The following is an 18198-nucleotide window of genomic DNA, read 5'->3' as shown; positions in this document are numbered from 1 at the left end:
CGACGGTAATTTCTTAGTCATATATTTGTAGGATAAAATTCTTAGAATATACTTGGTGAGTTTTGAAATAGTTAGGATGTTGTTTTCATGTAGTAATGATTTTCCATTTGCAAAGTGTGAACTGCTTGTAATAATTCTTATGGATTGGTTCTGGATTACCTGGAGGAATGTCAAGTGAGTGTTATAAGTGTTGCCCCAGCATATTATGCCGTAGTTAATATGAGAGTGAATGAATGAGTAGTATATAGCGATATTTATGCACCATGTGTAAAGTAGGGACGAATTTTAATTAGAACGCGAATGCCGTATGCTATTTTCTTTTTTATGAGAGAAGTGTGACCTTTATATTTCAAGTTGCAGTCAAGAGAAATCCCAAGGAAAGATGAGCATGGACTGGGAGAGATGGAGTATGAGCCAAAAGTTAAAGAAGGGAAGGATGCCGAATGTTGTTGATGTGAGGAAAATACAACAAATTCAGTGTTGGTGACATTAATACCTAATAGGTTAGCATTACACCAACTTAAAACACCTTATAAATCAGTATTTGGCTTGTTAATAAGGAGTGGAATGTTTTTATCAGAGACAAATATGGTAGTATCATCAGCGAACAGAATGCACTTAGTAGTCGACAAACAGTTAGGTACATCATTAATATAAATAAAAAAACACTAGCGGCCCTAAGATGGATCCTTGAGGGACAAGAATGTTAGTGGTTTGTTGTCTGGAACAGACATTAGACACAAATGCAACCTGAGCTCTGTTAGATAAGTATCTTCTTAATAGTGATAGCGCAGTATCACGTACACAGATAGCCTCAAGCTTAGCAAAAAGGATACGATGGTTTAAGCAGTCGAATGCTTTTGTTAGATCGATGAAAGCTGAACCTGCAAATAGGCATTCGTGAATTATTTTTTTAATTGGTCAATTAGAAGTATGAGTGCCAGATCTCTGAAGTATCCATTACGAAAGCCAAATTCGCATGAAAAGATAATGATGTAAATTTAATGAGGTATTTTGTTAGAGGCAATTCGATCAATTTCTCGAGAACTTTGCCAGCATAATACGGTATGCTGCTTTCGACTTCTGCTACTTTCTTGGCAGGCTTCATACTGGAGGCTTATAAGATGCAGAAAAGAGATTTATAAAAACGAAAAGGGCCTGAACATAAGTTTGATCTTGCAGGACGACCTGATTATTACGAGCCCTCCCCGCGCGCCTCGCGACCAGACACGGTCGACGCGCTTTGTGCCTGGACGGCGTCTGCGTCCAGTGCTTTCGTATCGCAACGCCGGGGACGGTAAGGTGAGGGGTGCGAGGTGGCGCTGTTGTTGGGGCGGAATGAACTCGCGCTTGCAGGCGCCCGAGTTAACAGTCCCATAATTAACCGACCAGACAGACCGCGTGCCAGCGAGGCTGGCCAGGAGAATGTGCGCAGAAAGAGCCGGTGAAGCAGCCGCGAAGCAAGTGAGAGAGGAGCAGAAAGAGGGATGCGAACGCCGGTGCTGCTGCGGGGCATTGGCCGACAGGTGTCGCCCCCTTTTCAGAAGAGATCGCAGCCACCGCGCTCTGTCCCAGCTTAGATGCGTGCAGTGGAAAGCGAGCTGCCAAGCGATGCTGCGGCCTGCACCGTGGCGAGGCTGGAAAAGTGCGCCTCCCAATTTCAACGGCCACCAGGGTGACAAGCTGAGTCCGCGTCAACGAGCGGATAGCTCTCTGAAAACAGTCCTGAATAAGCAGCGCGCGGGGTTTTTTAGAAAACAACCCAGAACAAGCGGAGCACCTTCTCAAAAGAAACTGTTCGAAAGTCTCAGACATCTTCAAGCATAACGAATTACCTTTGTTCTCTTTAAGTTTAAACTTTAAGTCGCCTACATGTTGACCGTAATTAGTACGCATTTTGGGCCCTTAGATGTAGCTACGCAAGATAGCTGCTTTATTGAAGGGAGGAAGGAGCAACTGGTGCCAATCAATGTGGCTGTCATTCTGAAGATCTTTAGGAAGAAAATGGTGGGGCGAGGGGGGGCCTCTGCCCACAATTAAACCGGTATAACGGTGCATGTTACCCTTGAGCTGGGCCTTAATAACTTGTAAGTCAATTGATTTCTTTTATGATGGCAGGTGCGCATACTAATGAATGTGCCAGGTGGAGCCACCTCGAAGTTTCTTCATGCTTCATGCTGTAAATGTCCACCTTGTTGATATGTCAATTTCGTCTGCTGTTGAAGCGCTGATTGGCTGGAGTGCCTGTCTCCTTCTGACGCGTACCCCAGCCCGTGGACATGTCCACTAGGTAGACACTCACAGTATACCCTCGCCTCCCCACCCCTCCCCCTCTCCCCTGAAGAGCGGTTTAAGCATACAGCGCATAGAAATGCTGTGAACGTTAGCATATGCGATCGTTGTCTGTCGATTAGTTGACGCCAGTTCTGAAACTTCCGCCGTAATTGTTGATGTCTAGTTAAGCGCTGGTTCTTTTGGAGACGATCTCATAGAACTCCGTCGAAGATCATGGTCACTATCTGGCCCACAACTTACACAGAAAAAAAATATGAATAAAAAGTTGCAAGAATGAATCAGGGGATGATTGTGGACGATTGTCCAATTAAAGTGATAGCTTTATGGCGTGAGACTGCCGAGATATCCACGTGTGTCATGCAAGCGTGCGTGTAATGAGATCGACAAAAAGACAGTGGCAACGACGGAATGATAACTACGGTTTGGCGACGATACTTCTGACGGCGACATCTTGACGACGACGGTGTGAAGACGATGGCATGACGGAGATGGCGTGACGGCAACGGAAGGACTACAGCGTGGCGACGACGACGACGGGAAGACGACGGTGCGAGGACGGCTTCACGGCGAACACAGCATGTCTGTGCGGAAGGGCCGGGAAGAGGGGAAAGGCCGAGACACTACGACCACGGAAACCAGGGGAAAAGGCGCGAGAAAGCTACAACTTGAAAAGTGAAGCGTGATGTGCATTCAGCCGGTTTCGAACTACGGAGTCGGTGCAGAAAGGACAGGGAGCCACGATACGTTAGCCAATAAAGCAATGACAGCCAAGTACTCTTGAAAGGCTGGTGGGACGCCGAGCTTGTATTTTATGAAATTGCACTAGTCGGTGCATGTTCTAGACTCACACTGGATCAAGACAGCAAGCTGGGCGAGTTCGTAGGCTAACATCTTCGTAAGCCTACAGAGCGAAGGACGGCAGACAAGGATGGAGTCCGACGTCCATTTCGCGCTGTTCGTTTACGAAAAGGCACACGCGCTACATCGACACGCCGCGATTGATTGATTGATTGAAAACATCTTTATTTGTAAGATATTCGTAGAACTCGTGGGTGGGCCGCCTATTCCGGTAGCCCACTGATTACTACTGCTGCGCTGGCCCTCCCCACCAGCCAGTGCTGACGGTCAGGATCATCGCTGAGCAGAATCAACACCGCGAATTTCTATCCAGCGCGTGCCGTAGTGAGAGAGAATAGCGAATCCTTGTTAAAAATTATGGTGTTTTACGTGCCAAAACCACTTTCTGTTTATGAGGCACGCCGCAGTAGAGTGCTCCGGATATTTCGACCACATGGGGCTCTTTAAAGTGCACTTAAATCTAAGTACACGGGCGTTTTCGCATTTCTCCCCCATCGAAATTGCGGCCGCCGTCGCCGGGATTCGATCCCGCGACCTCGTGCTCAGCAGCTCAACGTGCACCATAGCCATTGAGCAACCACGGCGGGTGCGAATCCTTGTTGAAGCCATGATTCCTTATTTAATAATATCATGAATGCCTGAAGATGAGAACAGTCATAAATCTGTGAAAATAATTCGTTCTTTAATGATCACAACAGCCCAACACGGGACGTCGGATACCTTTAGAAAGGAAAACAGCCGAAATGTATAAGCTTGAAGTTGGTCACTATCACGGTTTTATCAGCTGATCCCAATTTACACTTCTAATCCACGTACGATTTCAAGGACATGGCTATTGGGTCCTGATGAAAATCGCGTTGCGCACTGCAGACGGCGGCCCCCGCCTCCTCAGTACTGCACAGTTATTCAGAACGCAGCTGCCGCGGTTGACGTCGTCTGCTTCGGCGGCGTCTGCGACGTCGCGGATTTACGGCCTCATTTATATCAGGACGTCATTCGATCATCCACCTCCAGGTGGCGCGGTGCGCGCCACTTCGAGCCTTTTCATGCGCCGCTCTCATGTCTCTATAGCTTACACCATAGCTGTCGGTCCAGCAATGCGGCGCCGCAGACGCCCCTTAGTCTGCGTGAGCTAGTCGTAACCAGCATTTGTGTGTTTGACCTGTAACGACCTGGCGTGAGTGTTTGTTAGCCGCACGGGCGTCTCTTCAAGCACCCTGTCGCGGCCTGCGTGGTCGCTCGAAAGAGAGAGAGAAAAAGAAGCGATTCAGAGTGCCGCCGCTTTGTTCTTTCTGACCCTGGCGCGTACTGTCCGACACCCACCAACTACAGCAGGATAGGCCGTCGAACGCTATACGAGCGTTCAATGTAACGCGTGTCGGGGGCAAGGCCTATCGTCGGAAGCGGCAGAGTACAGATCAATGACCGCCTGCGCGAAAGAGGTCCAAGTTAGGGTTACTCTCAACTGCTTGCGACTTTGTGCTTGATCTAGAAAAAGAAATAATAACCGCCGCAGCGTGCTTATTGAAGATCCTGAGTTTGGAAGCAAAATGCCTCCGGCTAATCCATTTTTCTTATTTGGAAAATATAAATTTGCTCTACAAGATGAATAAATTTGAAAGAAAACAAGGCATACGAAGAAAATTAGACTTTAGCACGTGCAAGCACTAACGCTTACAAAAGACGGGAAAAGACGAAACGTCAACAAACACGATCAGTGCATAAAATCGTCCCCAGTATTTTGAACACATGATCGACCGTACAAATGAACAAAAAAGTATTTGACTGCCCTGAAAGCTGCTATTTCAAGGCCGCTAACTGGCCGTTGTCCAAACATCGTCTTCAGTTACAAAGGGTGATTGCAAAGTGCCCCAAATTTGTAGCGTAGCTGTTCTGGGCATGCATGGGGCAGTCCAGCATAACGTGGGCTATGAAGCGACTCTGCTTGTACAAGACGTAGAGGTTGCGCGACGGACTTAAAAAAAAAAGGAAAGTGCTTAGCGTTGGGCCACATCAAGACGAAAGCGGTGAAACAAAGTGGCCACTCTTCGCGGTTACCTCACATATATACGCAGAATTTCACTCCATGGTATACAAAATTGATCATTTGGGCTCTTCATTGAGTCATGTTGCAGATGATCTCAATGAGAGCGGGAGGGTGAATTCTTCATGTTTTATGGTCATGTAACAGTTTGTCCGCTCGTTCATATCTAATTATGAAGGTATGACAGGGAACCCGATGAAGTGCAGATTCGTGAACACAAGTTCCCGCAACGTGTGTCAGCTACGCAATTTCAGGACATCCCTCGTTTCATCCATCCCTCGTTGTAACATAACATGTGTAATATAAGCAAGCACGCGGTTGACAATATTCTAACAGGCGGCACGTTGAACCTCGTCTATAGTGAACTACACTGGTCCGGCTTTGCCGAAGGATGACGAGAATGGCCGTAGTTTTCTAATTGATTGATTGGGTTTAACGTCCGAAAGCATCACACGGACCTTGAGCGGCGCTGTAGTGTAGTGGGTAATTTTAATCCCTACAGCCAACAGGAATGCGGTCGTAGTGAGCAGGAGTTGAACCCGAGACCTCCTGCTCAAGCCTCCGCGTCCACTGAACCAGCGCGGGGAGTCTCAACGTTGTCCCAATGCTATACACACACTGTAAAGGCTGTCCCAACTATCTTGAACTAAATTTAGAAACATGGAAATGCCACGTAGCTGGAAAGAACCAAGGTAATGCAGTCTGCCGTCGTTTGGAGATACTCAGACTTTTTTATTTTTTGAATTTGGGCTAACTATAGATTAGATCAAAAATAACGTACAGCGCGAAGGACAAGGACAGCGATAGACGATATACACAGCGCTGCATGGTCATGAATTTAATAATAATAATAATATTTGGGGTTTTACGTGCCAAAACCACTTTCTGATTATGAGGCACGCCGTAGTGGAGGACTCCGGAAATTTCGACCACCTGGGGTTCCTTAACGTGCGCCTAAATCTAAGTACACGGGTGTTTCCGCATTTCGCCCCCATCGAAATGCGGCCGCCGTGGCCGGGATTCGATCCCGCGACCTCGTGCTCAGCAGCCTAACACCATAGCCACTGAGCAACCACGGCGGGTGGTCATGAATTTGATCATGAACTACCAACTAGCCCAAGCAACCACCCTAGTAGTATAGATTAGATTTCGTTTTTATTCGGACATTTCAAGAAATGCCCACTAATAGAGGCAAAAGGAGGTAATCTGTCTCCTGACTGTTTCTACTATTCGTGCTGCACTTCGGACCAGCTACAGCAAAGCAGAACACAAAAACAAACAATACTCTATGTACAGAGAAGATTAGGCACGTCATCATCAACAAAATAATTAATCAAGCACACAAATCATCAGTCATACACAATGCATGTGTCAGTTATACAACGATGTGTGTCTAACACATGCCAAATTTACATAAAAGCAAGTAATTATCAAAATACAACGAAATATTCACAAATGTGGCAATACGGATTCGTACTTAATTTGACACACATCTGGTATAAGACAACGCATTGTAGTGTCGGTTCTATGTACATGCAGGTAGTTAATTTTTTAGCACGTGGGTAATCTTTTTCTTGAATTGCTGTATATTAGTGGTATCTTTTGCATATACCATCATTTCAGGATGTTTATTACATAGTGCAATAATTTGGTTATTTATTGACTGTATTCCATTGTTGGTGCGACATATTGACCGATAAGTGCTAGAACACGCAGGTTATGTGATATATATTTCTATGCAAGAACGTATGAGTAAACAGTTCGGAATCCTGTTTTATTTTGCGAAATACTAGCGCTGATAGTTGATATTTGTAGCAATCTAAAAGCGGCATCACATTATGCGCATGAAATAATGACACATCATTTTGGGTTGCGTAACTTATTAGACCTAGAGCACGCTTTTGTAGGGAAAACAGCTTGTCGGCATCCGTTTTGTTACAGGTTCCCCAGGCCAAAATGCAATACATAAGTTGGGAATGAATAAGGGAAAATATAACTACCTTTTAACCCTGCCCGGAATAAGATGATGTAAGCGCCGAATCAGGCGGATAGACCTTCGCATTTTAACTCGAACGTTATCGGCATGGTCAGAACAACTGAGATCATTTCGGAAACATACCCAAAGGAACTGACGTGTCTGTGTGCTGCTTTCATTATTAAATTGCGAAGAAACATTGTAGTCTATTAGCCTATTTTTCGGCCCAAAGAGCATAAATTTGGTTTCCTTTCCGCTTAATTCTAACTGATTTGTTATAAGCCATGTTTTTAGTTCACGTAGCCAGCGGTCTGATTATTGCTCAATGTCTTGTAAATTTACGCTAGAGAAAAAGACCTTTGTATCGTCTCCATACATCACAAGGTGAGGAGTGAAATGAATATATACTATGTCGTTTACGTATACAAGAAAGAGCAAAGGGGCCGAGTATTGACCCTTGCGGTACACCGCACTTGATAATATGTAAGTCAGGTTGAATATCATGAATCCTCGTATACTGTTTTCTATTGATAAGGTAACTTTTCATTAGAGCAAGCGCAGTTCCACGTATACCATACATTTCGAGTTTCCTAATCAAAATATTCTACTTTAGGGAATCAAACGCTTTGCTGAAATCAAGAAAGATCCCCGCAGTGTAACGCTTTTCTTCAATGTTATTAAGTATGTGATCCTTAATGTGCAGTAGTGCTGTCTGCGTCGATCTACCAGACTGGAATTCGTGCTGTTGTTCACAAATCACATAATTCTTCTTAAAGTAAATGAATACAATCTCTGATATATTAGGCGTTCAGCAACTTTAGAAAACATAAGCGGTACGGATAGTGGACGATAATTATTTAATTCATTTTTATTTCGTCCTCTAAAAATGACGGTTACACGGGCTGTTTTCATATCATCTGGAAAAATACCCGCCAGAAAAATCTCATTACAAATGTGAGTAAATGGCTTCGTAATAGAATCAATAACAGTCTTAATAGGAGCAGCAGTAATACCATCATCGCCTGGAGAACTTTTGTTCAGTGAGCCTATAACAGATGCTACTTTAAGTTAAGTAACATGAGATAAAAAGACAGCGTTAGAAAGTTAACTGTGAATATATGACGCGGAAAGTTTAAAATCAACCACCTTAGTCATATTATCTAATGAACCGGCATCCAGAAAATGTAAGTTAAACTTATCTGCAAGTGACTTGCCACTGCAGTGAACATCACTTACGTGTAACTCCGCGGTGATGGTAGCTTTCTTCCAACCTCTTAAATCGTTAACTGACTCCCGAAGTAATCTTGAGAAATCCATCGTTTTGGAAAACTTGTAGGCATAAAAATCTGTTTTTGCCTTCTTTAGGTCTTCGTTCAATTTGTATCTAAATGTTTTATATTCTGAAAGGTCTCCTGGTTGCTTAGTGCACAAGAAATGCGCGAACAGTTTATTTTTCATCTTTATTCGCCAAGAAGCGCTGCTGTGACCCACTATTTAGCTTTCTTATGTTTCTTTACTGTTACGTATGGAAACGAAATGTTGTAATTGCAAGCAATTTTTTATAAGCAAATTGTATGCCCTCGAGGAGTCAAATTCCCGGATATGTCATCCCAGTTGCAGTCGAACATTAACGAATTGGTCTTAAGACAAATTTTTGGTCTTAATTAATTAATGAGCTTCTAAAATATTATAATGACATTAAAAGTGTCAATGAGAAACTTGTAGAGCATCACGAAAAACTCCCTATACAGCTTTGGGATGCTCAGTGCGTGCTCTCTAAAAGCGTTTTTCCGAGCGTGAAAGAAGCCCGCGAATGCACGCAACATTGCCGGGCGACTGGCCTCTCGAGGCACTTAGGGTGCATTGGCGAGTTTCCACGCTCGGAAACACGCTTTTAGAGAGCACGCACTGAGCATCCGAAAGCTGTATGGGGAGTTTTTCGTGATGCTCTACAAGTTTCTCATTGACACTTTTAATGTCATTATAATATTTTAGAAGCTGATTAATTATTACTAAATATGTATTTGGGTGCACCGCAAGAAATAACTGGAGGATCTCTAAGCGACGGCAAACAACATTACCTTGGTTCTGTCCAGCTACGTGACATTTGCACATACTTAAATCTTGGTGCATGATAGTTGGAACGCCCTGCATATGCAAATTTAACCCCGCACATGCGATTCTCCCGCTTTCACTTGCGCGGGAAAATACGACTACTGCGCCTGCAGGCACGCTTGCTTTTCCAGGTGAGGCCGTGCACAACCTTCTTGACGCTATTCTGCTGCGCTCAGACGCGTTTTCTTGCCTCTCCTGGACGTGCTCTCTGACCAAGTTCTTGATTTTCTTTGATCGGTTACCTGCCTATGTGAAGGCTAGTAGATCAGGCTACTAGGCTAAGGCACATCGTGAACGGCGGTCATTTGTATGTCATGCAAAAATAATCAGTATTTTTAGTGAGAGACTGTATGTACCCTTGCCCTTGCTGCGCTATACAATAGTGTCATCATCATCACCCACGATAGCGTACGCATTCATTAAGTTTGCGCAAAAATGAGACGCCCTTTGTTTCTTTTGCGCTCAAGGCGTCCGCGGAAGTGCGAGGATGTCTGCCGGGTGAGATAGCAAAAAGGGCGTTTAAGGGACGACGTCACTTCAATTGCGTACGTCCGCCAATTCGAGCACGTGAACTGCTGTTTTCTTACCTCCTTTCTTGTGGTTTTCATCTATCTGTACGCAAAGGAAATGGCGGTGCGTGTTAGACGACGCCGGCTACTCCTCTTAATCCATAGACGACCTCAAAAAAAAAAAGAAAAAAATAAATAAACCGTTGTTCCTTCAGATTACGTTCTCGCTAGGTGTTCTGAAACGTCAAAGCGCAATCACTCGCAACCGCGACAGCGCGCTTTGACCAAAGACCTCTCACAGAGGAACTTATTTTAATATACCGCCATCATAAGCCATCGCAGCAGAGGGCGACGAGGGCACTGTTGCGGTTTTTGAGGGCGACAGAATTGGACAGGCGGCTGTAGCCTGAACAGATGTTGATAGAGCTGCAAGTGTCACTGTGCTGTGCGATGACAGTATTCGGTGACAGTGACCGATTGTGATTGTGTGTCTATGCTCCTTCCTTTCCTTATCTCTACTTTGTTACCACTTTACCTCCCCCTCCCCTCTCTCCCCAGCGTAGGGTAGCCAACTGGATCTTTTTCTCTGGTTAACCTCCCCGCCTTTCCCCTTTCCTCTCTCTCTCTCTCATTCTCTCTCTCTCTCAAAGCGCATCTTTGATGCCATAGTTTAGCAGGTCCAGATGGGTCTTCTTTAGCCTTAGCACGGAACAAAGCAGGCTCTCACCATGTGGTGTCTCAAAACGATTTCATTTTTTCCCCCGTCGCGTATGACAAGGCTCGGAAGAGAATTCACATTGAAAGAAAGTATGATGCTGGCAACCTTAGACATTGAGATCGCGCCCCATTACGATAATTATATCTAAACCCCCCACGGTAGATGACCATCGAAAAGCACTAATGACCTTTATCAACGCAGCTCAACTGACGAGCCCAACGGCGTTAACGGGGAGCTCGGCGAATGAAACGGATCGCATCTGTGCAAACTGCGCGAGTGTCCCCCAACGGTTTTGTTCCCATTATACTCCTGGCGCGCGGTATACCGGTCCTCGCACTCACAAGTGGGAGAGGAGAGCAGTGATGCAGTGGCAGCGAGGCGCTAGAGAGTGAGTGAGGAAGCGGTCAGGGCCCCGGGCTTTCTTCGAGCCCGGGGCCTCTCGAAATGCTGGCGTCGGCGACTGCGGAGAAGCTGGGGAAAAAAGAAAAAAAGAAAAGGTAGGAAGTGGAGCGCGGGGTCGTCTGGTTCAAGGACCCCCAGCTGCGAGCGCGCGCAGCGCCGCGCTGCGGCAACAGGGCAGAACTGGCGAGCGAGCGAGCGAGCGAGCGGAAAGCGCCTTCGAGATCTGGAAACGCATGGTTTCGCGGCGTGAACTTGGACAATTTACGAACATGCACGAGCATTCAGATAAACGTCACATGTGACGGTGTGACGCTTTAACGAATGCCCTCCCGTTCTATGCTCGTTTTCTCCGACCCAAGACATCCATCATTAGGTTACTTAAAGTTGTCGCCGGTTGGTGTTCAGCCACTTGGATCTCGGAGGTCGTAGCAAAAGTGTGGCTGTGGAGGGGAAACAGAACCGATGGCGAGCACCCGCAGGCTGCCACCCGCGGGATTGTGGAAGCGACGGGGCTGGGTTGTGTGGCTTCGCGCCCGAGAGGTGCGAAGCGACCGTTTCTGTTTGGGGAAACCGCATAAAGTCACGGAGGCTGAGCGCTATAGCGAAGGATGGATGCATGCATGGATGGATGGATGGATGTTATGAACATCCCCTTTGGAACGGGGTGATGCGTTGTGCATGCTCTTGTTACTTTTTGTCTAATGTCCTACCTAGGTTAAAAAAAAAAGAAAGAAAAAAACCCGCGATGATTTCTCATAACCAAATTTTCTGACCCCCTATTGTGAACTTTGTTTTCGTAGGTCTCCGTTTTTTGTCGTTTCCATACTTCTACCAATCTTCCAATCGCCTCTTACTAGTCTCTCTTGCGGATATGTTTACTTTTCCCCAGCTCTCGAACCCAAGGGCTTCAGGAGGTCAGTGGTGCCTAAATCGGCCGCTGCGCAGATATCTTCGCATTCAAATAAAACACGCTCCATCGTTTCCCTAGCTTTACCGCAGCAAGCACATGCTCCTTCATCCTTCTTATATCTCACTTTATAGGTGCGTGTTCTAAGGCTTCCTGATCTCGCTTTGAAAAGTAATGAGCTTTCCTTTGAGTTATAAATTGTTTCTTTCCTGATTTCGTTTTTTCCTCTTAAGTAGTTACTCATGGCAGGTTTATTTTTTATTTCCGCCAACCATTAGATTATTTCAGCCTCTCTGACTTTGCGCTTTACATTCTTTGTTAAATGAAATCGAGGGTTCGACGGAAGTCCGTCTGGTCGGGATGAAGCATTGAAGAAATAAAATGAAGGACACCGACCAACATAGAAGTGCTAAAAAAATGAAAAAAAAATCTAAAAGACGTTTCGGCTTCGCTACGGAAGCCTTGTTCACAATGGGATGACGGAAGGTTCATGGAAGCTTATGTATGCTTTAGAACGTGACGTAAGCAGCGCGTGTATGACGGGGGGAGGGTTCCCTCATTTCGATTAAGCGTGTGACGTGTTTTTTTGTATCTCCAGTGATTCCAGATACAGACGCGATTTTTGGTTTCTTTCTTGGCCGATAATTCTCGAGCGATCCCAGTCGATATTGTGGCCCGTTGCATCCGTGTGCTCGGCAAGGGCATTCGACACTGTACGCTTCTTTTCGACATCTTTCTGATGCTGCCTCTGTCTCTGTTTGAAGTTGCCCGATTCACCGATGTATGCGTAGTCGCAATCTGCGCAGGGTATCTTATAGACCACGCCGGGAAACGATTCTCTCGGAAGCCTGTCCTTACCGCCGACGAGCGCTTGCCTCAGCTTACATACGGGCACGTGCGCCACCTCAACGTCATAACTGCGTAGAACGCGATACAAGGCTTCGCTTATCCCTGGAACGTAAGGTATGGCAGCACGCTTTCTTGGTCGGGGATTGGTCGGACGAGCAGGATTGGACAGACGGCGCTCCACAGCAGTCAAAAAGGATGTGGGGTAGCCGCTTGCCGAGAGATCACCTCGCACGTGGTCCAAGTCAGTGGAACGGCTTTCTGCTGTGGTGCAAATGCGGTTCGTACGGTTGAGCAGTGAGGCAGCAACCGACCTTTTGTGAGCGTCTGGATGAACGGATTGAAAGTTCAGGTAGCGGCCAGTGTGTGTGTCCTTACGGTACACGCTGAACGAGAGCCGTCCATCGCGTCTGGTGACAAGTACATCTAAAAAAGGGAGTCTGCTGTCGACCTCTGTCTCAACTGTAAATTGGATGGCCTTTTCTTGACTGTTTAGGTGCGCAGTGAACGAATCCAAAGCGCTGCGCCGAATCAGACAGAAACAGTCGTCCACATAGCGCAGAAAAACTTTTGGCCTAGGGCTGAAGGACGCGAGAGCACGCCTTTCCAAACATTCCATCGTTAGGTTGGCAGCGGTAACAGAGACGGATGCACCCATTGCCGTACCGTGGACTTGCCTGTAGAAGATGTTGTCGAAACAGAAGTACGTGTTTTCAAGGCAAAAACAGAGGAGCCTCTTGAGGTCGGGAACGTCAATGGGCGACCTGTCTGGCAAGGTCCTGTCAGATTCCAGAGCAGAGGTGCATGCTTCCACAGCCAAGTCAGTCGGAATTGAGGTAAACAGCGATACCACGTCGAACGAAACCATCACCTCGTCGTCGTCTAGAGACACGTCACGAACTTTTTCAATAAAGTCACAGGAGTTGCTCACGTGCGTGGAGCTCTTCCCGACGAGTGGAGCCAGAAGCTGGTGCAGGTATGCGGACAATTTGTAGAGAGGGGAGCGAGTGTAGTCGACGATTAAACGTAGGGGGACGTTAGGCTTACGAACCTTTGGTAGGCCATAAAGTGCAGGTGCAGCACCGTTATGACAGAGAAGCTTGAAATACAAAGACTTGCGCTCGGGAGCTACGAAGCGGAACACGTCAGCCAGGAGAGTCTGGAAGTCCCTCTGAACCTTCAAGGTCGGGTCCCGAGTGAGCCGGACGTAAGTGTCCTGGTCATTAAGCAGAGCCAACATCTTGTTTTTGTAGACAGCCGTGTCAATTAGCACTGTTGCATTCCCCTTGTCGGCGGGAAGGATCACGATTGCAGTGTTCGCCTGAAGACGCTTGACAGCTTTTCGTTCCTCAGCGGAAAGAGGGGAAACAAACTTCCTCCGGTGCAGAACACCTGATTTTCGTCGGCGGTAAGGACAGGCTTCCGAGAGAATCGTTTCCCGGCGTGGTCTATAAGATACCCTGCGCAGATTGCGACTACGCATACATCGGTGAATCGGGCAACTTCAAACAGAGACTGAGGCAGCATCAGAAAGATGTCGAAAAGAAGCGTACAGTGTCGAATGCCCTTGCCGAGCACACGGATGCAACGGGCCACAATATCGACTGGGATCGCTCGAGAATTATCGGCCAAGAAGGAAACCAAAAATCGCGTCTGTATCTGGAATCACTGGAGATACAAAAAACACGTCACACGCTTAATCGAAATGAGGGAACCCTCCCCCCGTCATACACGCGCTGCTTACGTCACGTTCTAAAGCATACATAAGCTTCCATGAACCTTCCGTCATCCCATTGTGAACAAGGCTTCCGTAGCGAAGCCGAAACGTCTTTTAGATTTTTTTTTCATTTTTTAGCACTTCTATGTTGGTCGGTGTCCTTCGTTTTATTTCTTTAATACATTCTTTGTTGCTGTGTTGTTCACCCTACAGGCCGCATACTTGCTGGTAAGCTTCCTAGTTATTTTCCTCCACTGTGATTTAATGTTTTTCTTGTACAAATACTTCGGCACTCTCCCAGCCCATTTATTTTCTTCCGTATTCCTCAGTCGTTCTTCATAATCAATTTTATTGTGAGCTTCTCTCGCTTCAAAACTAGTCCAACCCATATCACCCTGCACAGCTTCAGTGGTACTCTTCCCGTGAGCGCCCAATGCGAGGCGACACACTGACCTTTGGTTCCCATCGAGTCCTGATTGCACCCCTGATTTCAAACAAGCAACCGCATTTCCAAAAGTAAGTCCTGGAACCATTACACCTTTCCACATACCTCGGAGGACCTCGTACCTATTGTATCCCCATGCGCCCTGTGCTTCATTATGGCTGCATTTCATTTCACATTTACTGTTATTGTTTTTTCCTGTCTTTCCATATATCTATTGCCTTCGTTTATTCATATACCAAGGTATTTAAACTCTGTTACCCGAGGTATTTCCTGGCCCTGTATCCCCACTGTCTGTTCACGGTTTTCATTGAATACCATAACACCTGATTTTCTAACACTAAATTTCAAACCTAAATTGTTGCCTTCCTGTCCACAGATATTAGCCAGACATTGCAAATCACTTTGCTTGTTAGCTAGCAACACAATATCGTCCGTATAAAATAAACCTGAAAGCTGCTGCTCTATTGCTGTGCCCGCCTGTTTGTGTGAGATATTAAATCCGATATTACTCCCTTCTAGCGCCCTCTCCATCCTCACCATGTGCATAATAAACAGCAGTGGGGATAAAGGGCGCCCCTGCCTCAGCCCCTTGTTGATATGAACTTTCTCCTTGCTTCTCATCCCTTCCCATTCAACGAAAACGGTATTTTCTAGGTAAATATCTCTCAAAAGCTGTAGAGAATCGTCGCCTAAGCCTTCCCCTTCCAGAATATCGCACAAAATGTTGTGGTCTACGTTGTCATACGTTCCTGTAATGTCTAAAAAGGCCGCATATAGCGGTCTGCTTTCTACTATTGATATTTCAATACACTGAGTAAGAACAAATAAGTTATCATCCAAACGCCTACCTATTCCGAAGTCATTCTGAAGTTCTCCCAAAATGCCATTATTCTTTGCTCATGCTTGCAGCTTTAATCTGATTGCCTGCATTGCTAGCCTGTATATTACCTATGTAATAGTCAACGATGTAGACATACGAGCGAATTCTATCTTTCTCCCCCTTACCTTTATTAATTAAATTCATTCTACTTTGTCGCCAACTGTCTGGTATTCATCTATATTTTAAAGTTTCTTCCACTGCTTTTACCAGAGCTTCCTTACTTTTTGGTCCCAGTTCACTAATCAGCCTAACGGGAACCTCGTCTAGCCCTGTGCTCTAATAGTTTTCTCTTCGGCTTTCTTCCAGTTGAAATTTGTCAGCACCAGCTCCTCTTCCATCTGGCTCTGTTTCATGCTCTTTTTTTCTCCAAATACAACCTCGCCATTTCATTGGAATGATTCGGCGGTTATTTTTCGGATGTAATTTAATGCCGCTTCCCCTTCCAGTTTGTCTCCATCTTCGTCTAGGATATGTTGTTGTATTGTTGTTGACTTACTGCCTAATAATTGCGCGTAGAATAGCGCTGTCTCTCGGGAGGCTCTCGTATTCTGTCTGTACCCTCATATATGTTTAAGAGTACGATAGCTATATCCACCGATTGCTTCGGACGCTATGTGAGGCGGCAGGTGGAGATACGACATACTCGTTGTCTGCCTGCAAGCGTTGATACCATGCTCTATCTATTCACTGCATTCTTCTACTCGGCTCCACATATTTGCGTTTCATGCAGAACGCATTATTAAATCAGCACACGTGTCTTAGAACTAGAATGAGAGTCAGGGTTGAGAGGAATAAGAGAACAGCGCCGATAACTTGCTTGTTTGACGTGCCGACAGCAAATGCCCTTGTTAGCGATACCAATAGTGTCATTAATAATTTAATTACTTATAACGGTACGCACAGTTTACTGAGTGGTTTGATAAATTCTGCAGGACATACAAAACGACAAGAGAATGCAATGGTGACGGGTTTCCTTAACTACAGGCAGAAGTAGATGTAATGAACAACACGTACACAAGAACTAATTGTTCTTTTGTAAAGTTAAACGTTCGTACAGACGTTTTAATTGGTCGTCGGCCGTTTTACCATTTATTTCTATACTTCTTTATGACATACATACTATAGTTTATGCCTTACCTGTCAATTCAGAGCACACATGAGTCAGTTGTGGTTGCGCGCGTGTGTGTGTGCTTCTATTTATTTATTCATTTATTCATTTATTCGTTCATTTATTCATTCATTACGCACTTCTGTCGCGCTTCTGTCAAATGGCCACTTCGCTCGACGCCGTCTGCTCCCTTTTGCCCACCGCAGGCCACGCGGGCGTGGATGCTGACACCTCGCGGAGAAATACCGCACCGCGGACGCGGCGCTCACTCTGTCGATTCAGTGACGCCAGCTTAGCTTCCACATGGCCGCGTGGCTTTAGCGAGAAAAAAAAGTAGCAGGCGCAGCTTCGAAGACGGAAATGGACGGCGCCGGAAAACGCGGAGCGATTTTTTTTCTTTCTCCTCGGCGCTCCGACTCGCGGTCAATGCTCGGGCCCTTCGAGGCCGGGGTCCGGTCAATGATCGCGCCGAGACTCGTTAAGCGGCGGGAGCCGGAATGGCGACGCATGGGCGTGGCAAGATACACGTCTGGAAGGTTACAGAGCACCTAGGCAAACTACTCCTTAAGCTAATCTTTGAAAATTAGCCTAATTGATTATCGGACGCGCTATACGTTACTGCTGCGGCTTCGGTTTCACGACCCCTGTGTGCGTCTTTCATTAATGGGCTTGCTTAACTCTTATTTCAGCAGCGAACCTAATGCGCATACTTAATTACAGTATTCGCATAGTCGCTTCGCCGTAGTCGTTGAGACTCGCGTGCATGTTACCGTATACACTTTTGACGTACCTATAGAGCATTTCACGTGTCAATTACTTCCTGTTTCATCAGGGCAGTTTCTGTTAGCAAGTCTTGACCTCTTCTGCTGAGCTTTCGCTTTGCTGGGGTGCACTTGATGATGGTAAGATAACATTAAGGACCGTGTCACCTACCCAATTAAATGGGATGGGTGCCCTCCTTGTTGTTTCCTTTAACACGTGGTACGTACCCATGTACGAGCGAGGATTGGCCAAGTTTCGCAATGGAAACTTGTATAACGAACCTTACTTACTTTTTTGTTCTTCCATATATCTTTGTTCTCTTACGCCATTGGTTGCTGCCGCTTGTAGTCACCGCGCTGCACTGCAATATTTTCCTAAACACAGAGCAAACTACGCGCGCCTTGCGGCCTTAATGAACAATGCCACTGCACTGTCGTGCATTGCCCTTGCAGCACACTGCAAACACTACCGCTCCTAATAAGCCATTTTCGTCACGTCGAACGAAAATAGAATGGCACCGATTCCGAGCGTGATTAATCCTGAGAATATCGACATTGCCTGTTAAAAAAATTTCATTATTGCATTTGTTATCCAGTCATACTTTGCACTTTAGAATA

General features: G+C 46.1%; 1 protein-coding gene across 1 annotated transcript; it reads right to left on the bottom strand.

Moving 5' to 3' along the window:
- Positions 1-11317: 11317 nt before the first annotated feature.
- Positions 11318-13909, bottom strand: LOC142590809 (uncharacterized). The gene is made up of 2 exons (XM_075703213.1): positions 13331-13909; positions 11318-11473 (listed from the first exon to the last, which is right to left on the bottom strand). The coding sequence occupies exons 1-2, from the start codon at positions 13907-13909 to the stop codon at positions 11318-11320; spliced, it is 735 nt and encodes a 244-aa protein (XP_075559328.1).
- Between the last annotated feature and the right edge of the window lie 4289 nt (positions 13910-18198).

The sequence above is a fragment of the Dermacentor variabilis genome, chromosome 8 (genome assembly GCF_050947875.1).
Source record: "Dermacentor variabilis isolate Ectoservices chromosome 8, ASM5094787v1, whole genome shotgun sequence".
NCBI classification, from domain to species: domain Eukaryota; kingdom Metazoa; phylum Arthropoda; class Arachnida; order Ixodida; family Ixodidae; genus Dermacentor; species Dermacentor variabilis.
This window is presented reverse-complemented; position numbering and strand designations above follow the sequence as displayed.